The 16,011-nt window shown below is 70.6% G+C and overlaps 2 protein-coding genes across 2 annotated transcripts; both read left to right on the top strand.

Moving 5' to 3' along the window:
- The first annotated feature begins 782 nt into the window (after window positions 1-782).
- SEPTIN12 (septin 12) lies at window positions 783-12,182 on the top strand. The gene is made up of 13 exons (XM_050906071.1): window positions 783-846; window positions 3,475-4,072; window positions 4,178-4,282; window positions 4,318-4,583; window positions 9,349-9,537; window positions 10,065-10,193; window positions 10,354-10,435; window positions 10,531-10,668; window positions 10,826-10,943; window positions 11,021-11,116; window positions 11,235-11,331; window positions 11,587-11,638; window positions 11,738-12,182. Exons 1-13 carry the CDS (start codon window positions 792-794, stop codon window positions 11,880-11,882), a joined length of 2,070 nt encoding a protein of 689 aa, XP_050762028.1. The 5' UTR covers window positions 783-791; the 3' UTR covers window positions 11,883-12,182.
- Window positions 12,183-12,966: 784 nt separating this feature from the next.
- LOC127022477 (myeloid-associated differentiation marker-like) lies at window positions 12,967-13,959 on the top strand. The gene has a single exon (XM_050906094.1). The coding sequence runs from the start codon at window positions 13,070-13,072 to the stop codon at window positions 13,934-13,936; it is 867 nt and encodes a 288-aa protein (XP_050762051.1). The 5' UTR covers window positions 12,967-13,069; the 3' UTR covers window positions 13,937-13,959.
- The last annotated feature ends 2,052 nt before the right edge of the window (window positions 13,960-16,011 follow it).

The raw sequence follows: 16,011 nt of genomic DNA on the forward strand, positions 1-16,011 counted from the left end.
TGGAAATCCCTAGGGGAGCAAGGCCTGTGGTGTACAGCCTGCCTGGGACCCTGCAGCCTGGCCACGGCCCCCCAGCCTGCCAGGGACCCCCAAGCGATGGTGGGGGCACAGGCAGCACCCACAGTGACTAAGGACCAAGGCAGCTGCTGGGTGCAGCCCTGGAAGGGGGAGCACCGGGGGGGGCAGGCAGGTGAACCCCCCTCGCTTGCCCTGCGCAGGGGCCGTGGAGCCGGGCGTGGGGTCCCCAGCTCCGGCCATCGCTGCCAGCCTGTGCAGGGCTGAGCGGGCAGGGGCGGGGGGCATCGTGCCCCGGTGCCCGGGGTGTCCCCGGCCTGGGGCTGCGGCATCCCAGGGCGCTGGGGCCGGTGGGGGACCCCGGCCTGGCGGGATGGGGACAGGGGCAGCGGGGGCCCGTGGGATGGGGCCGGTGCCGATGGGGCCAGCGGAGCCCGTGGGAGGCGGGGGGGGGGGGGGGGACTGGCGGCGGGGCCGGCGGAGCTCCGGGGCCGGGCCCGGGGAGCCGGGGTGGGGTGGGGTGGGGGTCCGGCCGGGGCGGGGGCGCGGGCAGCACCTCCCCCCTCCCTCCCCTCCCTCCTTCCCCTCCCCCGCGCCGGTCCCCTCCTCCTTCCCCTCCCCGCCGAGGGCAGCCGGCGCCGTCCCGTCCCGTCCCTTCCCGGGGCTCGGCGGGCTGAGCCGCGGCTCCGCTCCGCTCCGCTCCCCCCCGGCGCTGCCGCCGCTTCCCCATGCGGGTGTCTCGGGTGGGCGGCAGCCGCCGGCCCCCCCGCCCCGGCATGGCCCGGCTTTCCGTCAAGGAGCACCTGGACGGGATCCTCTCCGACTTCGAAGGTGCGGCCGGGGCTGCGAGACCCCCCCCCCCCCGCGGGTGACCCCGGGGGCTGCGAGACCCCCACTCGGGGCTGGGTATCGGGGGGGGGGGGGGATGCCCCCCGGGGACTGGGTATCGGAGGGGGGGGATGCTGCTGGGGCTGGGCGTCTGGGGGGGATGGGATGCCCCCCAGGGGCTGAGCATCGTGGGAGGCTGCGAGACCCCCCCCCCCGGGGGGCTGGGTAGCGTGGATGGGGAGATGCCCCCCGGGGGCTGCGTGTCGTGGGGGGCTGCGCATCGGAGGGAGACGGGATGCCCCCCCCACCCCGGACTGGGCATCGTGGGGGGCTGCGTTCTCCCCCCCCCCCGCCCGAGGCTGGGTATCGTGGGGGAGGGGGGGGTGTGTGCCCCCCGGGGGGCTGTGCATCGTGGGGGGCTGCGCTTCGTGGGGTGCGCCCCGCGTGGCGCTCTCGGTGGGTTGTGCCCGACGGGGCGCACCCTCAGGGGGAGCCTGGTGGGGTGCGCCCGTGGGGGGGGGGGGTGCGTGGGTGCTCTCGGGGGGTGCGCCCGTGGGGTGGGCAGGGGAGTGGGCAGGGGAGGGCTGCAAAGCGCTCCAGGGAGGGTGTGTGGGGGGGTGCTTGTGCGTACTCCCCCCTCCGTGTTCGCGTGTGTTGCGTGTGCGCGCTCCCCGCGTGTGCCTGCTCCGACCCGCGGCTGCGCTCCCCCCCCCCCCGCTTCCCGGGCGGGCCGGGGGCTGCGGGGGGGGGCCGGGAGCCGCGTCCCGCCGCGCTCCCCCCCCCCCGGGGCGGCCCGGCCGCAGGGACGGCGGGACGGGTTTGTCTTTCTCCCGCCCGCGATTATCCCGGGCCGCTTCCCGGAGGCCGCGGCGGGAGGGCCGGGGCCGGGGCCGGGGCCGGGGCCGGGGCCAGGGCCGGGCGGGAGGGGCGGGCGGCGAAACCCGACCCCGGGGCTGCTGCTGCCCTCGCCGGGGAGGAATGTGTGCACCTACCCCGGGCACCTTAACCCCGCCGCTGCCGGGCCGCCCCCACCCCCTGCAACCCCCCCCGCCCCGATCCCTGTCATCCATCCCCCCCCCCGCCACCCCCCACCTTGCCCTGCATCCCCCCCCTTTTTGCTGCCACCCCCCCCCACCCATCACTCCGGGCACGGTCAGGTTTGGGGTGAAAGGAGGCATTTTGGCGTGCCCCCGGCAGTGCCGAAGCAGCGAGCTGGATGCGGGGAGGGGGATGCCGACCCCATGGCCCCGTGGCCCCCGGCAGCCTGGCCGGTGGAGCAGGGCAGGACCGGCCGGAGAAATACCTGCCCGGGGGAGAGCTGTCATTAGCAGCGCCCGCGCCCTGGCCCCTGACCCCTGCCCAGCCCCGGGCACAGAGGTGAGCTGGGGAGGGGACAGGGACGAGACCCCCACCGCCCCGCTGCTCCCGGCGCTGCCGGCACCGTGGCCAAGCCGGGGCAGCAGCCGTGGGGCCGAGGAAGAGGAGGGCGAGGGTGGCCTCGTGCCAGCGGGTGCCATGCCGGGGCAGGCTGGTACACGTGCCGGTGCGGTGGGGATGAAGGGGTGCAGCGTGGGCCGCCCCCCCCCCCAGCCTCCCCGCCGGAGGCAGCCACCCGCCGCTTCGCAGCGGGGGCGAGGAAGGCTGCCTGGCAGGGGCCTGGGCCCCCCGCGCTCTCCCGGGGGCCGGGAAACCGGCTGGCAGCACCAAACGGTGCTGCTTTGGCAGAGCTGGCAGGAGCATGGCTCCTGGGGGGGCCTCACGCCGCGGCGGGAGGGAGGGAGGGGGCGGCTGCATGGCAAAGGCGCTTCCTTCCCGCGGGGGCTTCGCGGGGGTCCCGGCTGCTCAAGACCTGCCACGGCGGTGCCCGGCTGGGCTGTGGTGCCCAGGGGGAGAGAGCCCCCCACCGCTGCCAAGCACCCGGCGGCTGCTCCGACAGGAGGCTTTGTACCGGAGCCAGGCGCTGTGAAGCCCACAGGGTGGCAGGGGGGATGTCTGCGGGGGGGCCCACGTTTGCACCACCAGCAGTCCCGGGGCTGCCGCGTGGGCTCGTGGTTGCCGTCACTGCTGCGAAGCCACGTGGGAGGCATGGCTGCAGCCTCCCGCATGGACTGTAACGTTACTGCTGCGTGGAGTGATAGCTCTGGCCTGCCTTGCCATCAGTAGGCTTCAGGGTTAATGCCCTGTAAGGGGGCAGGAATCCTTCCCAGCATGGCTGTTTGAATGGATGCAGGGGGAGAAGAGGGTCAGGCGGGGATCTGGTTACTGGAGGCCAGATCCCTTACAGGGGGAATAAAGCAGGCAGTGTGCTGCGCGGGGAGCCGGCGGCACCGGCTGGCCGGGCGCAGATAAACCGCGGGGAACAATGATAAAAACCGCGGGGAACAATGTGGCAGGGCCAGCAGGCTGCCGGCGCCGAGCTGGTTTCCCATGCGGGACGGGCTCACAAACGGCCCTTTGGCACCCGGCTCCGCGGGGGGCACCTCCGGGTGCTGGCACGGCACGGCTGGGGGTCCACGCACGGGGCTGGCCATGGGGTCGGCTGGGGAGGGGGCAGAGCCCGGTGGGTGCCTGGCCATGGGTGCCATAGGGTGCCACTCTCATGGCACCATCTCTCTCTCTCTCTGTCCCCAGCGCTCAAGAAGTCGTTTGAGGCGGAGGATGGGGACGAGGTGCCCGGCTCCCCACCGGTGTCCCCACTGCCCGCAGGCACCGGCGAGAGCCGCCGGCCGCTGCAGCCCGGCCACCCGCCCCGCTCGGGCACTGCCGCTGGCCCCAGCCCAGCTCCCAGCCCCGTGCTGCGCAGCCGGCTCAGCACCAGCCTCTCCGCCAGCCGAACCAACAGCAGCGCCAGCACCGGCATCGCCCACGTCACCTCCTTCCAGACCCGCCAGGGCTTCGCTGCGGGGCCGGGCAGTGATGGCGAGAGCCTCCGCAGCTCGTCCTCCAGCCTGGAAAGCCCCGCGCCCACCGGGCCCCCTCAGCCACCGGGCACCCCCCCGGCCACCGGCCCCAGCCTGAAGAAGGTCCCGTCCCACGGCAGCGTCTTCCCAGTGGAGCTGGAGCATCCCCTCCGCGGGGCCACTGCCAGCCACGGCTCGCTGCCGGCGCTGGACCTGCACATCGCTGAGGAGCCAGGGATGGGGGCCCCCCCACCAGAACCCCCGCCGTGGGGCACCCAGAGCCCTGCGACCCAGCCTCGTGCCCGCCAGCCTTCCTCCTCCTCCTCCTCCTCCTCCTCCTCCTCCTCCTCCCCGGCCCCATACGATGGCACCGAGGCAGCCTCGGGGCTGCCCACGCTTCCCGAGGGGCCGGGGGGGCGGCTGCCAGGGGGCTGGAATGCGGCCCCCCGCACGCTGCCCCAGCCACAGCTGAGGGTCAGCCTCGACGCCAGCCCCGGCCTGGCCCGCCGGCCCCCGCCGCTCCCCGGGGCCAGGGGGAGGCAGCCCCGGCCCCCACCGCCCCTTCCCCGGGGAGGGCTGAGGGGCTGCTGCCGCCGGCAGCCCCCCAAGCCGCCCCCTTCAAGCTGGTGTCCCAGCCGCAGACGGTGCAAGTGAGCTCCCAGCCCGCCTTCCTCGGGGGGCTGGTGCTGGTGCCGGCCTTGGGGACCCCGGCAGCGCCTGGTGGAGCCGGGGCGAACCCCCCCAGCGCCGGGCTGGCGGGGCTGCGGGGACCCTGCGCAGTGGCAGCGGCTCCTGGCGAGGCTGCAGACAGCGGCTGGGCTGCGGTGACGCCGGAGTACGGTAGGACTCGCTCCTGTCCCCTCTCCCCACCGGGACCCCCTTGCTGGGCGCAGCATTGCCAAAACCCACCGGTGAGCCTCGCTGCCTCCACCCGCGGTGCCGGTGCCGGGGAGAGCATTGATGCAGGGTGATGGTGATGCTGGGAACAGAATGAGCCCCGCCGGCTCGCTACTCCCCACTGCTGGGGGGCCACGGGGCGCGTTGGATGCTCCCCGGCATGGCGCGGTGCATGGCGCATAGCAGGGGGGCTGTACCGCGTGGAGCCGAGCACGGTGCTGGCAGCACTCCCGGCCCGCCCGGCCCCGGGGTGCCTGGCAAGCTTCTCACGCCGCCCCGGTGCTAATTGTTTTTCCCGGCACGGGGAGACAGGTTGGGACACATGTGCCCCATCGGCGGCAGCGCCGAGTGCTGGGGCCCCGCGCGTGCCGGCTATCGCCGCGATCTTGTCCCGCGTCCAGTGCTTTCTTCCCTTCTCATCCCTCCTTGCCTTGGCACGGGGACGGATCCTGTTCCTCCCTTCCCGTGGGGGCGGAGGAGGTGGCGGGGGGCCAAGGTGCGCTCAGGCACGCTTGGCATGCGCCTCGTGCCGGGGGGAAGGACACGGGGCTCCCCGGCACAGCTGTGCCCCTGGCTCCCACCGTGCCGGCGTGGGCACCGCCGAGCCCGTGCCCGTCCCCAAGCACGGGGCGGGGGACCTCCAGCGTCCTCCTTCCCGGCGGCTGCTCTGGGGAAGGCTGGAGGGTGCTGGGGTGACCGGGAGATGGCCCGCCGCTGCCGGTGCTCCCTGTTTAGGTGCTTGAGGCTCATTGCCCGTCTCGCTGGGGTGTCATGAGAGCCGCCGTCGCCGGGCTCTAAGTACTGACGCCGGCAAAGGCATCCATACATCTGCTCCGGGCTGGGGTGAATCATCCCCCAGCAATGGCCGTGGCCGCCGCTGCCCAGCCAGCCCGGCTGCCCCGCTGACCCACCGCTGCCTGCGGCACCCGGCCGGGGCGGAGGGGACGGTGCTCGGGGCCGAGCTGGGGTGATGGGGTCACAGGGGGATGGTGCTTGGGGCTGAGCCAGGGTGATGGGGACATGGGGGGACAGCGCTTGGGGATGAACTAGGGTGATGGGGACACGGGGGGACGGTGCTCGGGGACGAGCCAGGGTGATGGGGACATGGGGGGACGGTGCTCAGGACCGAGCTGGGGTGATGGCGGGGCGGCTGAGTGTGGCATGCCCAGGCTGCAGAGCGGGGCGCGAGCCGGCGGGCAGCACATGGGCACCGGCTGCCCTGCAGATGGCACGGGACTGGCAGGCGCTGCTCGGGCACAGCGGTTTCTCTGCCAGGAAGAGGTGGGGACGTGCCGTTTCCTTTCCCGGGAGGCCACCATAGCCCCCAGCCGGTGGCACCCGTGGGTGGCCGTGGGGCAGCGTGGCACGCTCGGTCCCGCACCCCGTGGGAGGAAGCGCCAAGCGAGCCGGCAGCCGCCGCATTTCACTTCCACGCCGAGCGAGCGAGCGCCCGGGTCGCCCACGCAGGGCCCCGGGCGAGGAGGAGGAGGAGCGGAGGAGGAGCCGTGGGCTGCAGCCACCCTCCCCGCCTTGCACCCCAAGAGCCATTTGGCCCCGGTGACCAGCTCTCAGCAGCAGCAGCCCCGGCTCCGGCCAGCTCGCCCAGGTAGGGATGGCGGCGGTGGCAGTGGGCAGGGCAGCATGTGGGCAGGGGGGTGCTGCCGCCGGGGCAGGGTGAGCCCCTCGGTCCCCGATCCCCTGCGGGCAGGCACAGGGTTTCGGCTGCCGGCTCACTTCTGCTTCTGCTCACCGCCAGCAGCCGGCGGCCCCCAGCCCTGTGCCGTGGCTCCCGTCCGCTCCACAGCCAGCCGGGCAGGATGGCTCTGAGTCTGGGCACAGATGGGGATTGTCACCGCTGTCCCCTTGGGTCGCATTCGGCGCTGGGAGAGGTGCCGGCATTTCTGGGTCACGCTTGGCTGGGCGGGTAGAGCTGCGTTGAGCTCCTCACCGGCACGGTGGGCACCTCTCCCTCTGCATCCCCAAAATCCTCCATCCCTTCGCCAGACAGGTCAGCTCCCGTATACCCACCCGATCCAGAGCCACACTGTCCCCATCCAGTGCCTGGTTCGGTGCGGCGGCAAGCAGCCACGCCGGGAGCTCCTCTCCCGGCTCATCCTCTCCCAGTGCCCTCCACCCCCAGAGCCTTATTACAAGCGTCCCTGGGGAACTGGCCAATTAGCCCCGCATCAGTAATTAAATCTGAAGGAGACCACAGACCCGGGATTACTCGTCCCTGCCTGGAAAATAAGAGCATCTTTAATGAGTCCTCCAACAGGTCTGGCTGCAGGAGCCATTAGCCCGGGAGGTGCGTGGTGATGCCGAAGAGCTTCCATGTGGCCACCTGGCCACCGGCCATCGCCGATGGGTCTTTTTGGCAGTGAGAACAGGGATACGGGGGGCTCCGGCCCCGCGGGGGATGCGGTTGTGGGTGCAGCACCCAGCGCCGCCACACGCCCTGCGGCTCCGCCCGCCGCCCCCTCCAGCTGTTTGTGTCTGCTCGGCACTGCTGCCGGCACGGCCTGGCATGGCACGAGGCGGTGGGCGATGGCTGAGCCCCTACGTGGGTGCTGCACCCCGGGGAGCACACCGGGGAGCTGAGGGGGGTGCAAGCACCCCATCCTGCCTGCACCCTGCCTGAACCCTGCCTGCGGTGGCCAGCCACCCTGGGTGGCTCCAGGCAGCGGCTGTATCACTTGGTTCTGGATCTGTCCTGGCAACTGCCGGGGGCTGGCAGGGACCGGGGTGGGGGTGCAGGGGGGCCGGTGTCCACCGGGGAGCTGTGGCGTGCCCAGGTGAGCATTGGGGGGGTCCCACCTCCCTGCCTGCCTGTGGAGCACCCCGTTGGGGCAGGCAGTGCTGGGTGGGTGGGTCCCCGCAGGAGCAGGCACCCTGCCCGCCCTCAGCCCCTCCGGCCGGGTGTCACCCGCTGTCACCAGGAAGTCCCCGGCTGTTTCGCCACTTCCGAGGAACACCCCGACCCGCGGGGCACGGGGGGGGGGGGCTGGGACACGCGGCACTGCTGTCCCCAAACCCGCCACCCTGCCATCGCCCCGGCGAGGCGGTGGATTTGCACCCACCAGTGGGCACGGGGTGCTGGGTGCTCCCCACCCCCCCACCGGGATGCTGTTGCCATGGCAACAGACATCTTTGGCTCCATCATCTCCTGGTACCCCCAGGCTGGCTCGAGCTGGACCCTGCCCACATGTCCCTCATCCCCAGGCTGCGTGGCACACGGCCGCGGCCTCGGTAGGGCGGCTCGGCTCCCTCGGCAGCCTCGGCCGTCAGCAAGCTGCCGCTCACGCCTCGCCGACGCCAAGAACCGGCTGGCACATATGTGGCAGGTGGGGAGGCTGTGGCGCGGGGGGACGCAGGCGCCGTGGGGCACTGCGGCAGCGGGGTGGGCGGCAGGGCCACCACCCCTCGCCTCGCCTCGTCGTGCCCATGCCGCGCCTGGGGATGGGTGCTGCTCCGGAGGGGGGGGGGGGGGCACGGTGCAGGGTGGTCCCCTGTGCCAGGGAGCCGATGGGTGCCAACGGGGATGGTACTCACAGCCGAGCGCTCCTGCTCCCCTTCGGTGCCACCGCAGCCACCCATGGGGGTAATGGGTGCCATGGTGGGGGTGGGGGGTATCTCTGTGCTGGGGTGGGGGTATCTCTGTGCTGGGGTGGGGGTATCTCTGTGCTGGGGTCCCTGTCCACGCCGGCCTGGCTGGAGGCTGAGCGGTGCCGTGTGCCGGGTGGGCACAGCCGGGCGGGTGCTTTCCCCACTGTGCCGGGCAACCGGCAAACTCGGCGTGGGGGCTTGGCTGTGGCGGGGAGGGGGCTGCGGGGGGGGGAGGGAGGGAGGGATATTGCCATGCTGGTCATGTGTGGGAGCGGCAGCCTCGCCGGAGCCGGGTTTGGTGCCAGCCGGGGGCTGGCGGAGGAGAGGGGGCCGGGCTGCGGCGCTGATGGGGACAGGGATGCTGATGGCGTCCAGGGGATCCCCCCCAACCGTAACGGGGTGCTGAGCGAGGGCACCGCGGCGCCGAGGTAGGACCTGAACAATGGCCGTGCCGGGCAGCAGCAGGAGGAGGAGGAGGAGGAGGAAGAAAGGGGTCGGAGGCCCCCCAGGCTGCCGCACAAAGGGCTGGGGTGGGCGCGGGGCTCTGGTGGCCCCCAAGCTGGGGCACGCTGCGGGCACAGTCCCCCGGGCAAACCCCGTGCGTCCCCGGGGCTGGGGGTTGCACCGGTGCCTGCGCTGCCCCTGCCCAGCACCCCCCCGGCAGGGGCCGGTGCCCGGGTACGATGTGGGGTGGCATGTCCTGCCCTGGGCCCAGAGCCCCCCGGGTGCGCCAGGGCCGGAGCGGGTGCTGCAGGAGGTGGCCTCGGCGTGGGTGGCAGCATGGGCTGGGTGAAGGGTGCCGGCGGTGGCCGCGGTGCCCGATGTAGCCACCTCACAGAGCAACCGGTGGCATCGCGGGGGACGGGCAGGGGTGCCCAGTGGCACGGCCCCCCCGAGGATGCCACTACGGCACCTCCCCGTCCCCCTCTGCCTGCGGGGTGCCAGGAGGAGCGGCGTGCCCCGTTGCCATGCCGAGCCTTACCGGCTGCCAGGAATGTGCCGGGGCTGCGTGCCCGCCGGGGCGGCTGCTGCTGGGGCAACGGTGCTGGCGGAGGGGTGGGCACCGGGGGGGTCCGGGCTCACCCGCCTTTGCCCACCCGTGCAGGGAGCAGCCTGGAGCCCGAGGAGCGCAGCATGGAGCCGCCGGCCGTGCCGGAGGAGGAGATGCCCCTCACCGCGGCGTCAGGCCCGGCGGGTTGCCAGCTCTTCGGTTACGTGGGAATCGAAGCCGTGCTCGACCAGATGAAAATCAAAACCATGAAGACGGGCTTTGAGTTTAACATCATGGTTGTGGGTGAGTGCCGGGGTTTGCTCCTGGCTGGGGTGGGAATCCTGGCTCCGATGCTGCCATGCCAGGGGAAATCATGCTTTTAAGGGATTTTAAGGGATTTAAGCAGCAATAAATTGAAGAGGAGCAACATCCTGTAGCCCGTAACGTAGCGATGCAGATGGCTGAGCTCGTCTCAGCCTCCAGGGTGCCCCCAAATGGGTACCGAGGGGTTATCATCTTGGGGAATAAATTTATTGGGGGAGTAAACCGGAGCTATCCCAACCTCTGGGATGCTCCCAAATGGATACTGAGCTGTTATTACCTTGGGGGAGTAAGTTTATTGGGTGGACAAACCAGAGCTATCCCAGCCTCCGGGATGCTCCCAAATGGCTACCAAGGTGTTACCATCCTGGGGAATAAATTCATTGCGGGGGACAAACCAGAGCTATCCCAGCCTCCGGGATGCTCCCAAATGGATACCGAGGTGTTATTGCCCTGGGGGAATAAATTTATTGGGGGGGGACAAACCGGAGCTGCCGGCATCCCCGCAGGGCAGAGCGGGCTGGGGAAGTCGACGATGGTGAACACCCTCTTCAAGTCCAAGGTGAGCCGCAAAGCCTCGCAGCCCGGGCAGGAGGAATGCATCCCCAAGACGGTGCAGCTGCAGTCCATCACCCATGGTAAGGTCACCACCGTGGGGTCATGTCCCACCAACCCTGGGGAGAAGCAGGGGACCCGGGGGGGAGTCTGAGGCGACATCTGCGGCCTCAGACACCCCCCGCCCTGGTCCCCTGCTTTTCCCCAATGCTTCGTCCCCGCTGACCCAACTCTGCCCCATAGTCATCGAGGAGAAGGGTGTGAAGATGAAGCTGACGGTGACGGACACGCCGGGGTTCGGGGACCAGATCAACAATGAGAACTGGTAGGACACAACGGGGTGCAGCATCCCAGCTTGGTGGGTGGCAATTTGGGGTGGGGGTTGAGCTCAGATACCGTCCCCCAACTCCTCATCCTCAGCTGGGACCCCATCATCAAATACATCAACGAGCAGTACGAGAGGTACCTACGCGAGGAGATCCTCATCACCCGCAAGAAGAAGATCCCGGACACCCGGGTCCATGGATGCGTCTACTTCATCCCCCCTACGGGTCACTGGTGAGTCCCCACTCACAGCACCCGTGGGTGTTCTCTGCTTGGTGGTGCAGGTCACCCTGGGGTGATACTGGTGGGGTCACCCTGAAGTGATGGTGGTGGGCTCACCCCAGGGGGATGGTGGTGGGGGTCACCTTGGGGTGATGGTGGTCCTTGGCAGGCTGCGCCCACTGGACCTGGAGTTCATGCGGCGGCTCAGTAAGATCGTCAACGTGGTGCCGGTGATTGCCAAAGCCGACACGCTCACCCTGGAGGAACGGGCAGAGTTCAAGCAACGGGTGAGGGCAGGTCCCCGAGGGGCTCCTGGGGTGGTCCGTGTCCCCCCCAACCCCGGCTCAAGCCCCGTATCCTGCAGATCCAGGAGGACCTGAAGACCCACGCCATCAGCGTGTACCCGCAGGAGGACTTCGACCAGGACCCAGATGACAGGGTGCTGAACGACAGGATTCGGGTGAGTGCCGGGATGCTGGGATTGGGGATGCCGGCCCTTGGGGACTACGGTGGGGGAGAGACCCCCCCGGGGGAGCCCGGCAGCACCCTGGGGTGAGCGCGCTCCTCTGCGCCGGCAGGAGAAGATCCCCTTCGCCGTGGTGGGGGCGGACCAGGAGCACCAGGTGAACGGCAAGCGGGTGCTGGGCCGCAAGACCAAGTGGGGCATCATTGAAGGTGAGCGGAGCCCCTTGTACCCCCCAGCCCTGCCCAGGTATGGGGGGGTCCAACGGGGGTGCAGGGAGCAGCACCCATGGGCGCATCCCTGCCTGAGTGGGTGCTGGGGGGTGCGGATGGTGGTGTGGAGCCGTGCCGGTGCTCCGGTGGTACCCAGAGCCTGCTGGGATGCGGTCCCCGGGCATCCCTCCACCGCCCTGCCCTCCTGCCCGCACCCTGCCAGCCCCGCTGCCCGCTCTGCCTTGCTTTTTGCAGTGGAGAACCCGGCGCACTGCGAGTTCCCCCTCCTGCGGGACCTGCTAATCCGGTGAGCGGGGCACGGGGCGGGGGGTGCTGGCACCCTAAGGGGGGGACAGCGGGGGGACGGTGACTTGACACCCTTCCTCCCCGCTGCCGCCCCGGGCAGGTCCCACCTGCAGGACCTGAAGGACATCACCCACAACGTCCATTACGAGAGCTACCGCGTGCGGCGGCTGAACGAGAGCAACCGGCCGGTGCTGAGCCCCCTCAACGGGCTGCCCGGCAAGGGTGAGGGTGGCAACGATCTCTGAGCCACCATGTCGTCCCTCCCCGGAGCCGCCGCTGGACCCCCATGGCAGTGCCCATCCCCTGCCCACCAGTGGCTGTGCCCGGACCCTGCCTGGGGTGAGGAGCCCACACCGGTTTGGGGTGAGGAGCCCCTCGAGAGTGCCAGGCTGCCCTGGGTTGGGTCCCTTGGTCCCTCATCCCCAAACTCCGCCATGGGCACAGACCCCCTGGACCCTGCGCGACATTAAAGGTCAACCCGGAGCCTTCAGCCTTCGCCATCATCATCCTCCTGCTGGACTTCCCCCTTCTAACGTGCCGCCACCCTCCTGTGCTGCTCCGGCTGCTGGGGCCATGGAGCAAGACACCCCCCCCCCCACGGTGCTGCCGGGGTGCCCAGTGCCAGCACCGGCCAGGCACCCCAGGGAAGTGGCGGTGCTGCCGGTGGGGTGCTGGTGGTGCCATGGGTGGCCGGGGTAGGCAGGGTGTGGGTCCCCTCCCCACCGTTACCCCACCTGCCCTGCCCGGTGACAGCAGCTGGCACAGCCGGACTTTGAGCCGCTTATCAGGTGGCGGAGGTGCCGGGAGGGGTGCGGAGGTGCCGGGAGGGGAGCGGAGGTGCCACCCGCAAGGGTGTGGGGGGGCTACACCCAACCGCTCCCCGCTGTGGCACCCCCCTGCCAGGGACACCCGGCACTGGGTGCAGCCCCCCAAACCCTTCGGGCGAACCCCGTGGGTGCTGCCCCGCTTGGCTGCCGACCCCGGCGCGGCATGGGGATGGAGGTGCTGGGGCAGCCCCCCCCGGGGCTCCGGGGGTGCATGAAAGGCCCCTTTGTGCCTCGCGCCGCAGACAGGGCCAGGGCGCAGTGCCAGGATGGCGGCACGCAGCAGCTCCCTGCCCCCCCGCCCCGCTCCAGCCCCGCCGTGGGGCTCGGCGTCACCGCAAGTGCCAGCACCCTTCGCCCGGCCCCACGTTAATGATCCACCCGCCCGTGCCGCTGCTGCCGCCAGCCCCCAGCAGCCGCCTCGGCGAGCCGTGTCCGGCAGTGGTGGCGGTGGCGGCAGCGCCGAGGGTCCTGGGCACGGGCAACTCGGGGGGCCAGCGGCTCCCTGCCCTGCGCCCCACCCCTCCATCCCAGCACCCAGATAAGAGCGGCTGCCGGCAGCACCCATTTCCCAGTGCACGGTGTGGGTGGGAGAGCTGGCCAGGACCATGGCTGTGGCGACGGTGAACCTCCGTGCCGTGACCTCCTGGGTGGGCATCGCCCGGCTCTTTGCCGTCGTGCTGTCCTGCATCGCCTTCAGCTTGGTGGCCTCCACCGGGGACTTCAGGGGTCCCTACGGGACGTGGTGCATGTTTACTTGGTGCTTCTGCTTCGCCGTGACGCTGCTGGTGCTGGTGCTGGAGCTGCTGGAGCTCTACCCCAAGCTGCCGCTCTCCTGGGACGACTTCACCTCGGCTTTCTCCATGCTAGCAGCATTGATGGTCTTCACCACCTCGGTGGTCTTCCCCTCCACCTTCATCAGCAGCCCCTGCAGCAGCAGCAAGTGTGCCCGGCAGGCCGTGGCCACCACCGTCTCCTGCCTCTGCTTCCTCGCCTACTCCCTTGAGGTGGGGCTCACCCGCGCCAAGCCGGGGGACATCAGCAGCTTCCTCTCCACCGTGCCTGGGCTCCTCAAGGTCTTTGAAGCCTACGTGGCTTGTCTCATCTTCTCCTTGCTGGATACCTTCGGCTCAGAAGCCGGCCTGCAGTGGTGCGTGGCCGTCTACTCCATCTGCTTCATCGTCACCCTCCTCATCATCATCTTCACCATCGGCCGGTGCCTCACCTACATACCCTGCCCGCTGGAGAAGATGCTGGTGGGCTACAATGCCCTGGCCCTGGTGATGTACATCACCGCCACCGTCCTCTGGCCCCTCTACAGCTTCAGGGGGAGGAACCGCCCTGACCCCTGCGGCAGGAACTGCTGGTGGGACAGGCACCTGGGGGTCACCTTCCTCACCATCTTCAACCTCATCGCCTACTTGGTGGACTTGGTCTACTCCACCAGGATGGTCTTCGTCAGGGCACCTCCCTAAGGGCTCCGGGTGGTCCCGGTGGGGCGAGGGGTGGTGGGACGCGGCTGGGTGCTGGTGCCAGTGCAGGGCTGTTGGCAGAGCTGAGGAAGAGGCTGGACGCCTCGGAAAGCTCCTTCTCCCCACGCCGGAGCAGAGAGCCGTGGGGTGCTCCCGGGGGTGCGCTCAGCGCCGTGCCCCACGGGCTGACTGGCGGGGGGGCCGGCCGGGGGGGACCAGGGTGCTCCCGAAACCCTGGAGCTGGGGACAGGGGGCTTTGGGATTAAATTGAGTCATTTTTCACTTTGCTTCTCCCTTCTCTTTCTTCCTCTTCCTGGCTTTCTGCGGGATCCTCCCTGGCAGCACGGGGGGGGCTTAGGGGTGAGAAACCGGGGGCACCGGCAGCACCGGGGGGGGGCACTGGCAGCGGCGGGGGGCACTGGGCTTCAGCAAATCCTCTTTTCTCCTCCTTGTTGACTTGGCACCAGAGTGAAGCAGGGCATGACCAGGAAAAACCCAACCCGGATGCCTTTGCCTTGGCACCGGCACAGGACCCTGCCGAACGGGTTCGGGAGGAATGCGGCTGCTGGGGGGGGGCTGAGAGCCCTCCAGGTCCTCATCACCCATACCACCAGGTCCTCGTCACCACCGCCGTCACCCCAGCGGGAGCCCCGCTGGGTTTGGTCCCAGCCGCGCTGGCAGGAGCCCCGTGCCCGCTGCTTTATCCTTTGGGGGCTGCCGGGGAGTCTCCTGCCTGGGGGGGGGGACACAGGGTAGGGGGGTGGCTGTCACCCGGTGCCACCAGAGCTGGGGGTGCTGAGACGTGCCATGGGGAGGACGGTGGCACCGCAGGCCTGTATAACGAGGAAGAAGGCAGCAGAGCGGTGCAGGCAGATGGGGACGGGTGCAGGCAGGGGAAGGTGTGCCCGGCAGGCAGAGCTCCTGGCACGGCGCTCCCGGATGTGGGATGGGTGCCCTGCAGGGCACCCAGGCAGGGTTGGGGCCACCGTCCCCAGCTCGTGCTGCTCCCTCTGCCGCTGCTTCCCCTGGCCCTAGCCACAGCCTGAGGCCATGCCCGCTGCCTCGGGGGCTGCTGGGGCCACAGGCCAAGCCAGGCATGGCCTAAGGCCCATCCCCGCCGCCTCGGGGCTCGCTGGGGGCTGCGGAGCGGGGTCCCCACCACCACGAGATGGCGCAGACCGGCTGCCGCGGAGGCTGTGCCGGGGGAAGGCGGCAAAAGAGCCCGGACCCAGCCTTGGACATTGCATGGCACCCATGGGTGCCATGGTGCCTGAGCGAGTGGGACCTCCGTGCCCTGTGCCAGGGTCACTGCAGTGGGGGGTCCCAGCACTGCCGGTGACAGCAATGCCCCAGGCTGCAGGGCGGCCCAGAGGGTGTCCCCTTGGCCCGGTCCATATCCCCACGGCCCGGTCCCTATCCCCACGGTGGCCATCACCCCGGGACCGCAGCACCCTGGCACAGGGTGGGCTGCTCCCCTGCAGCCCGGGCAGTGAGGCCGGAGCGTGCCATGGTGCCACACAGCGAGTGGCACGGCTTGGCTTTCACCCTGCCGGCAGTGCCGTGGGAGCTGCTCGCAGCCTCCGAGGCAGAATTTTTGGAGCAAATAAAGGGAAAACCACACCGGCCGGGCGCAGCTCTGCCCAGCGCCCGAGCGCGGCTATTTTTAGTGCTCAGGTTGATTGAAATTCATGGAAGAAAGAGGCAGGGGAAGCGCCGTGACGGCGGCGGCTGTCGCCGGTTATGAGTTGTGGCGCTTCGTGCCGGTAACGTGTTCGGCTCTGGATGGCATGCGGGTGGTGCTGGCACGTGGGGTGCGGTGAGGCTGGGGTGCAGGGGGCTGGGCTGGCAGCGGGGTGCAGGTGAGTGGGGTGGAGGAGTAGGGGTGCAGGAGGAGGTTTGGGGGGCTCCCAACTCCCTGCACCCGGCTGGGGGGAACAGCCCAACGGGAGAGCCCAGCCCGGGAGCCCCGTCGGGGCTCTGCGCCTGGAGGGGGGAGACCCCGGTGCCAGTCTGTGCCGTGCTGGGGGAGCCCCGGTGCCGGTGCAGTGTACCGGTGCCAGTGCTGGTGTGGTGCCGGT

The sequence above is a fragment of the Gymnogyps californianus genome, chromosome 15 (assembly GCF_018139145.2).
Source record: "Gymnogyps californianus isolate 813 chromosome 15, ASM1813914v2, whole genome shotgun sequence".
Lineage (NCBI taxonomy): Eukaryota > Metazoa > Chordata > Aves > Accipitriformes > Cathartidae > Gymnogyps > Gymnogyps californianus.

What these genes read in the sequence shown, in the direction of transcription:
- SEPTIN12 (XM_050906071.1), top strand. Translation starts at nt 792, where the DNA reads ATGGCCCGGCTTTCCGTCAAGGAGCACCTGGACGGGATCCTCTCCGAC. An exon ending in CCTTCCTCCTCCTCCTCCTC is followed by an intron (nt 4,073 to 4,177) that starts CTCCTCCTCCTC and finishes GCCAGGGGGCTG; the next exon opens with GAATGCGGCCCCCCGCACGC. An exon ending in TGCGGTGACGCCGGAGTACG is followed by an intron (nt 4,584 to 9,348) that starts GTAGGACTCGCT and finishes CCACCCGTGCAG; the next exon opens with GGAGCAGCCTGGAGCCCGAG.
- LOC127022477 (XM_050906094.1), top strand. Translation starts at nt 13,070, where the DNA reads ATGGCTGTGGCGACGGTGAACCTCCGTGCCGTGACCTCCTGGGTGGGC.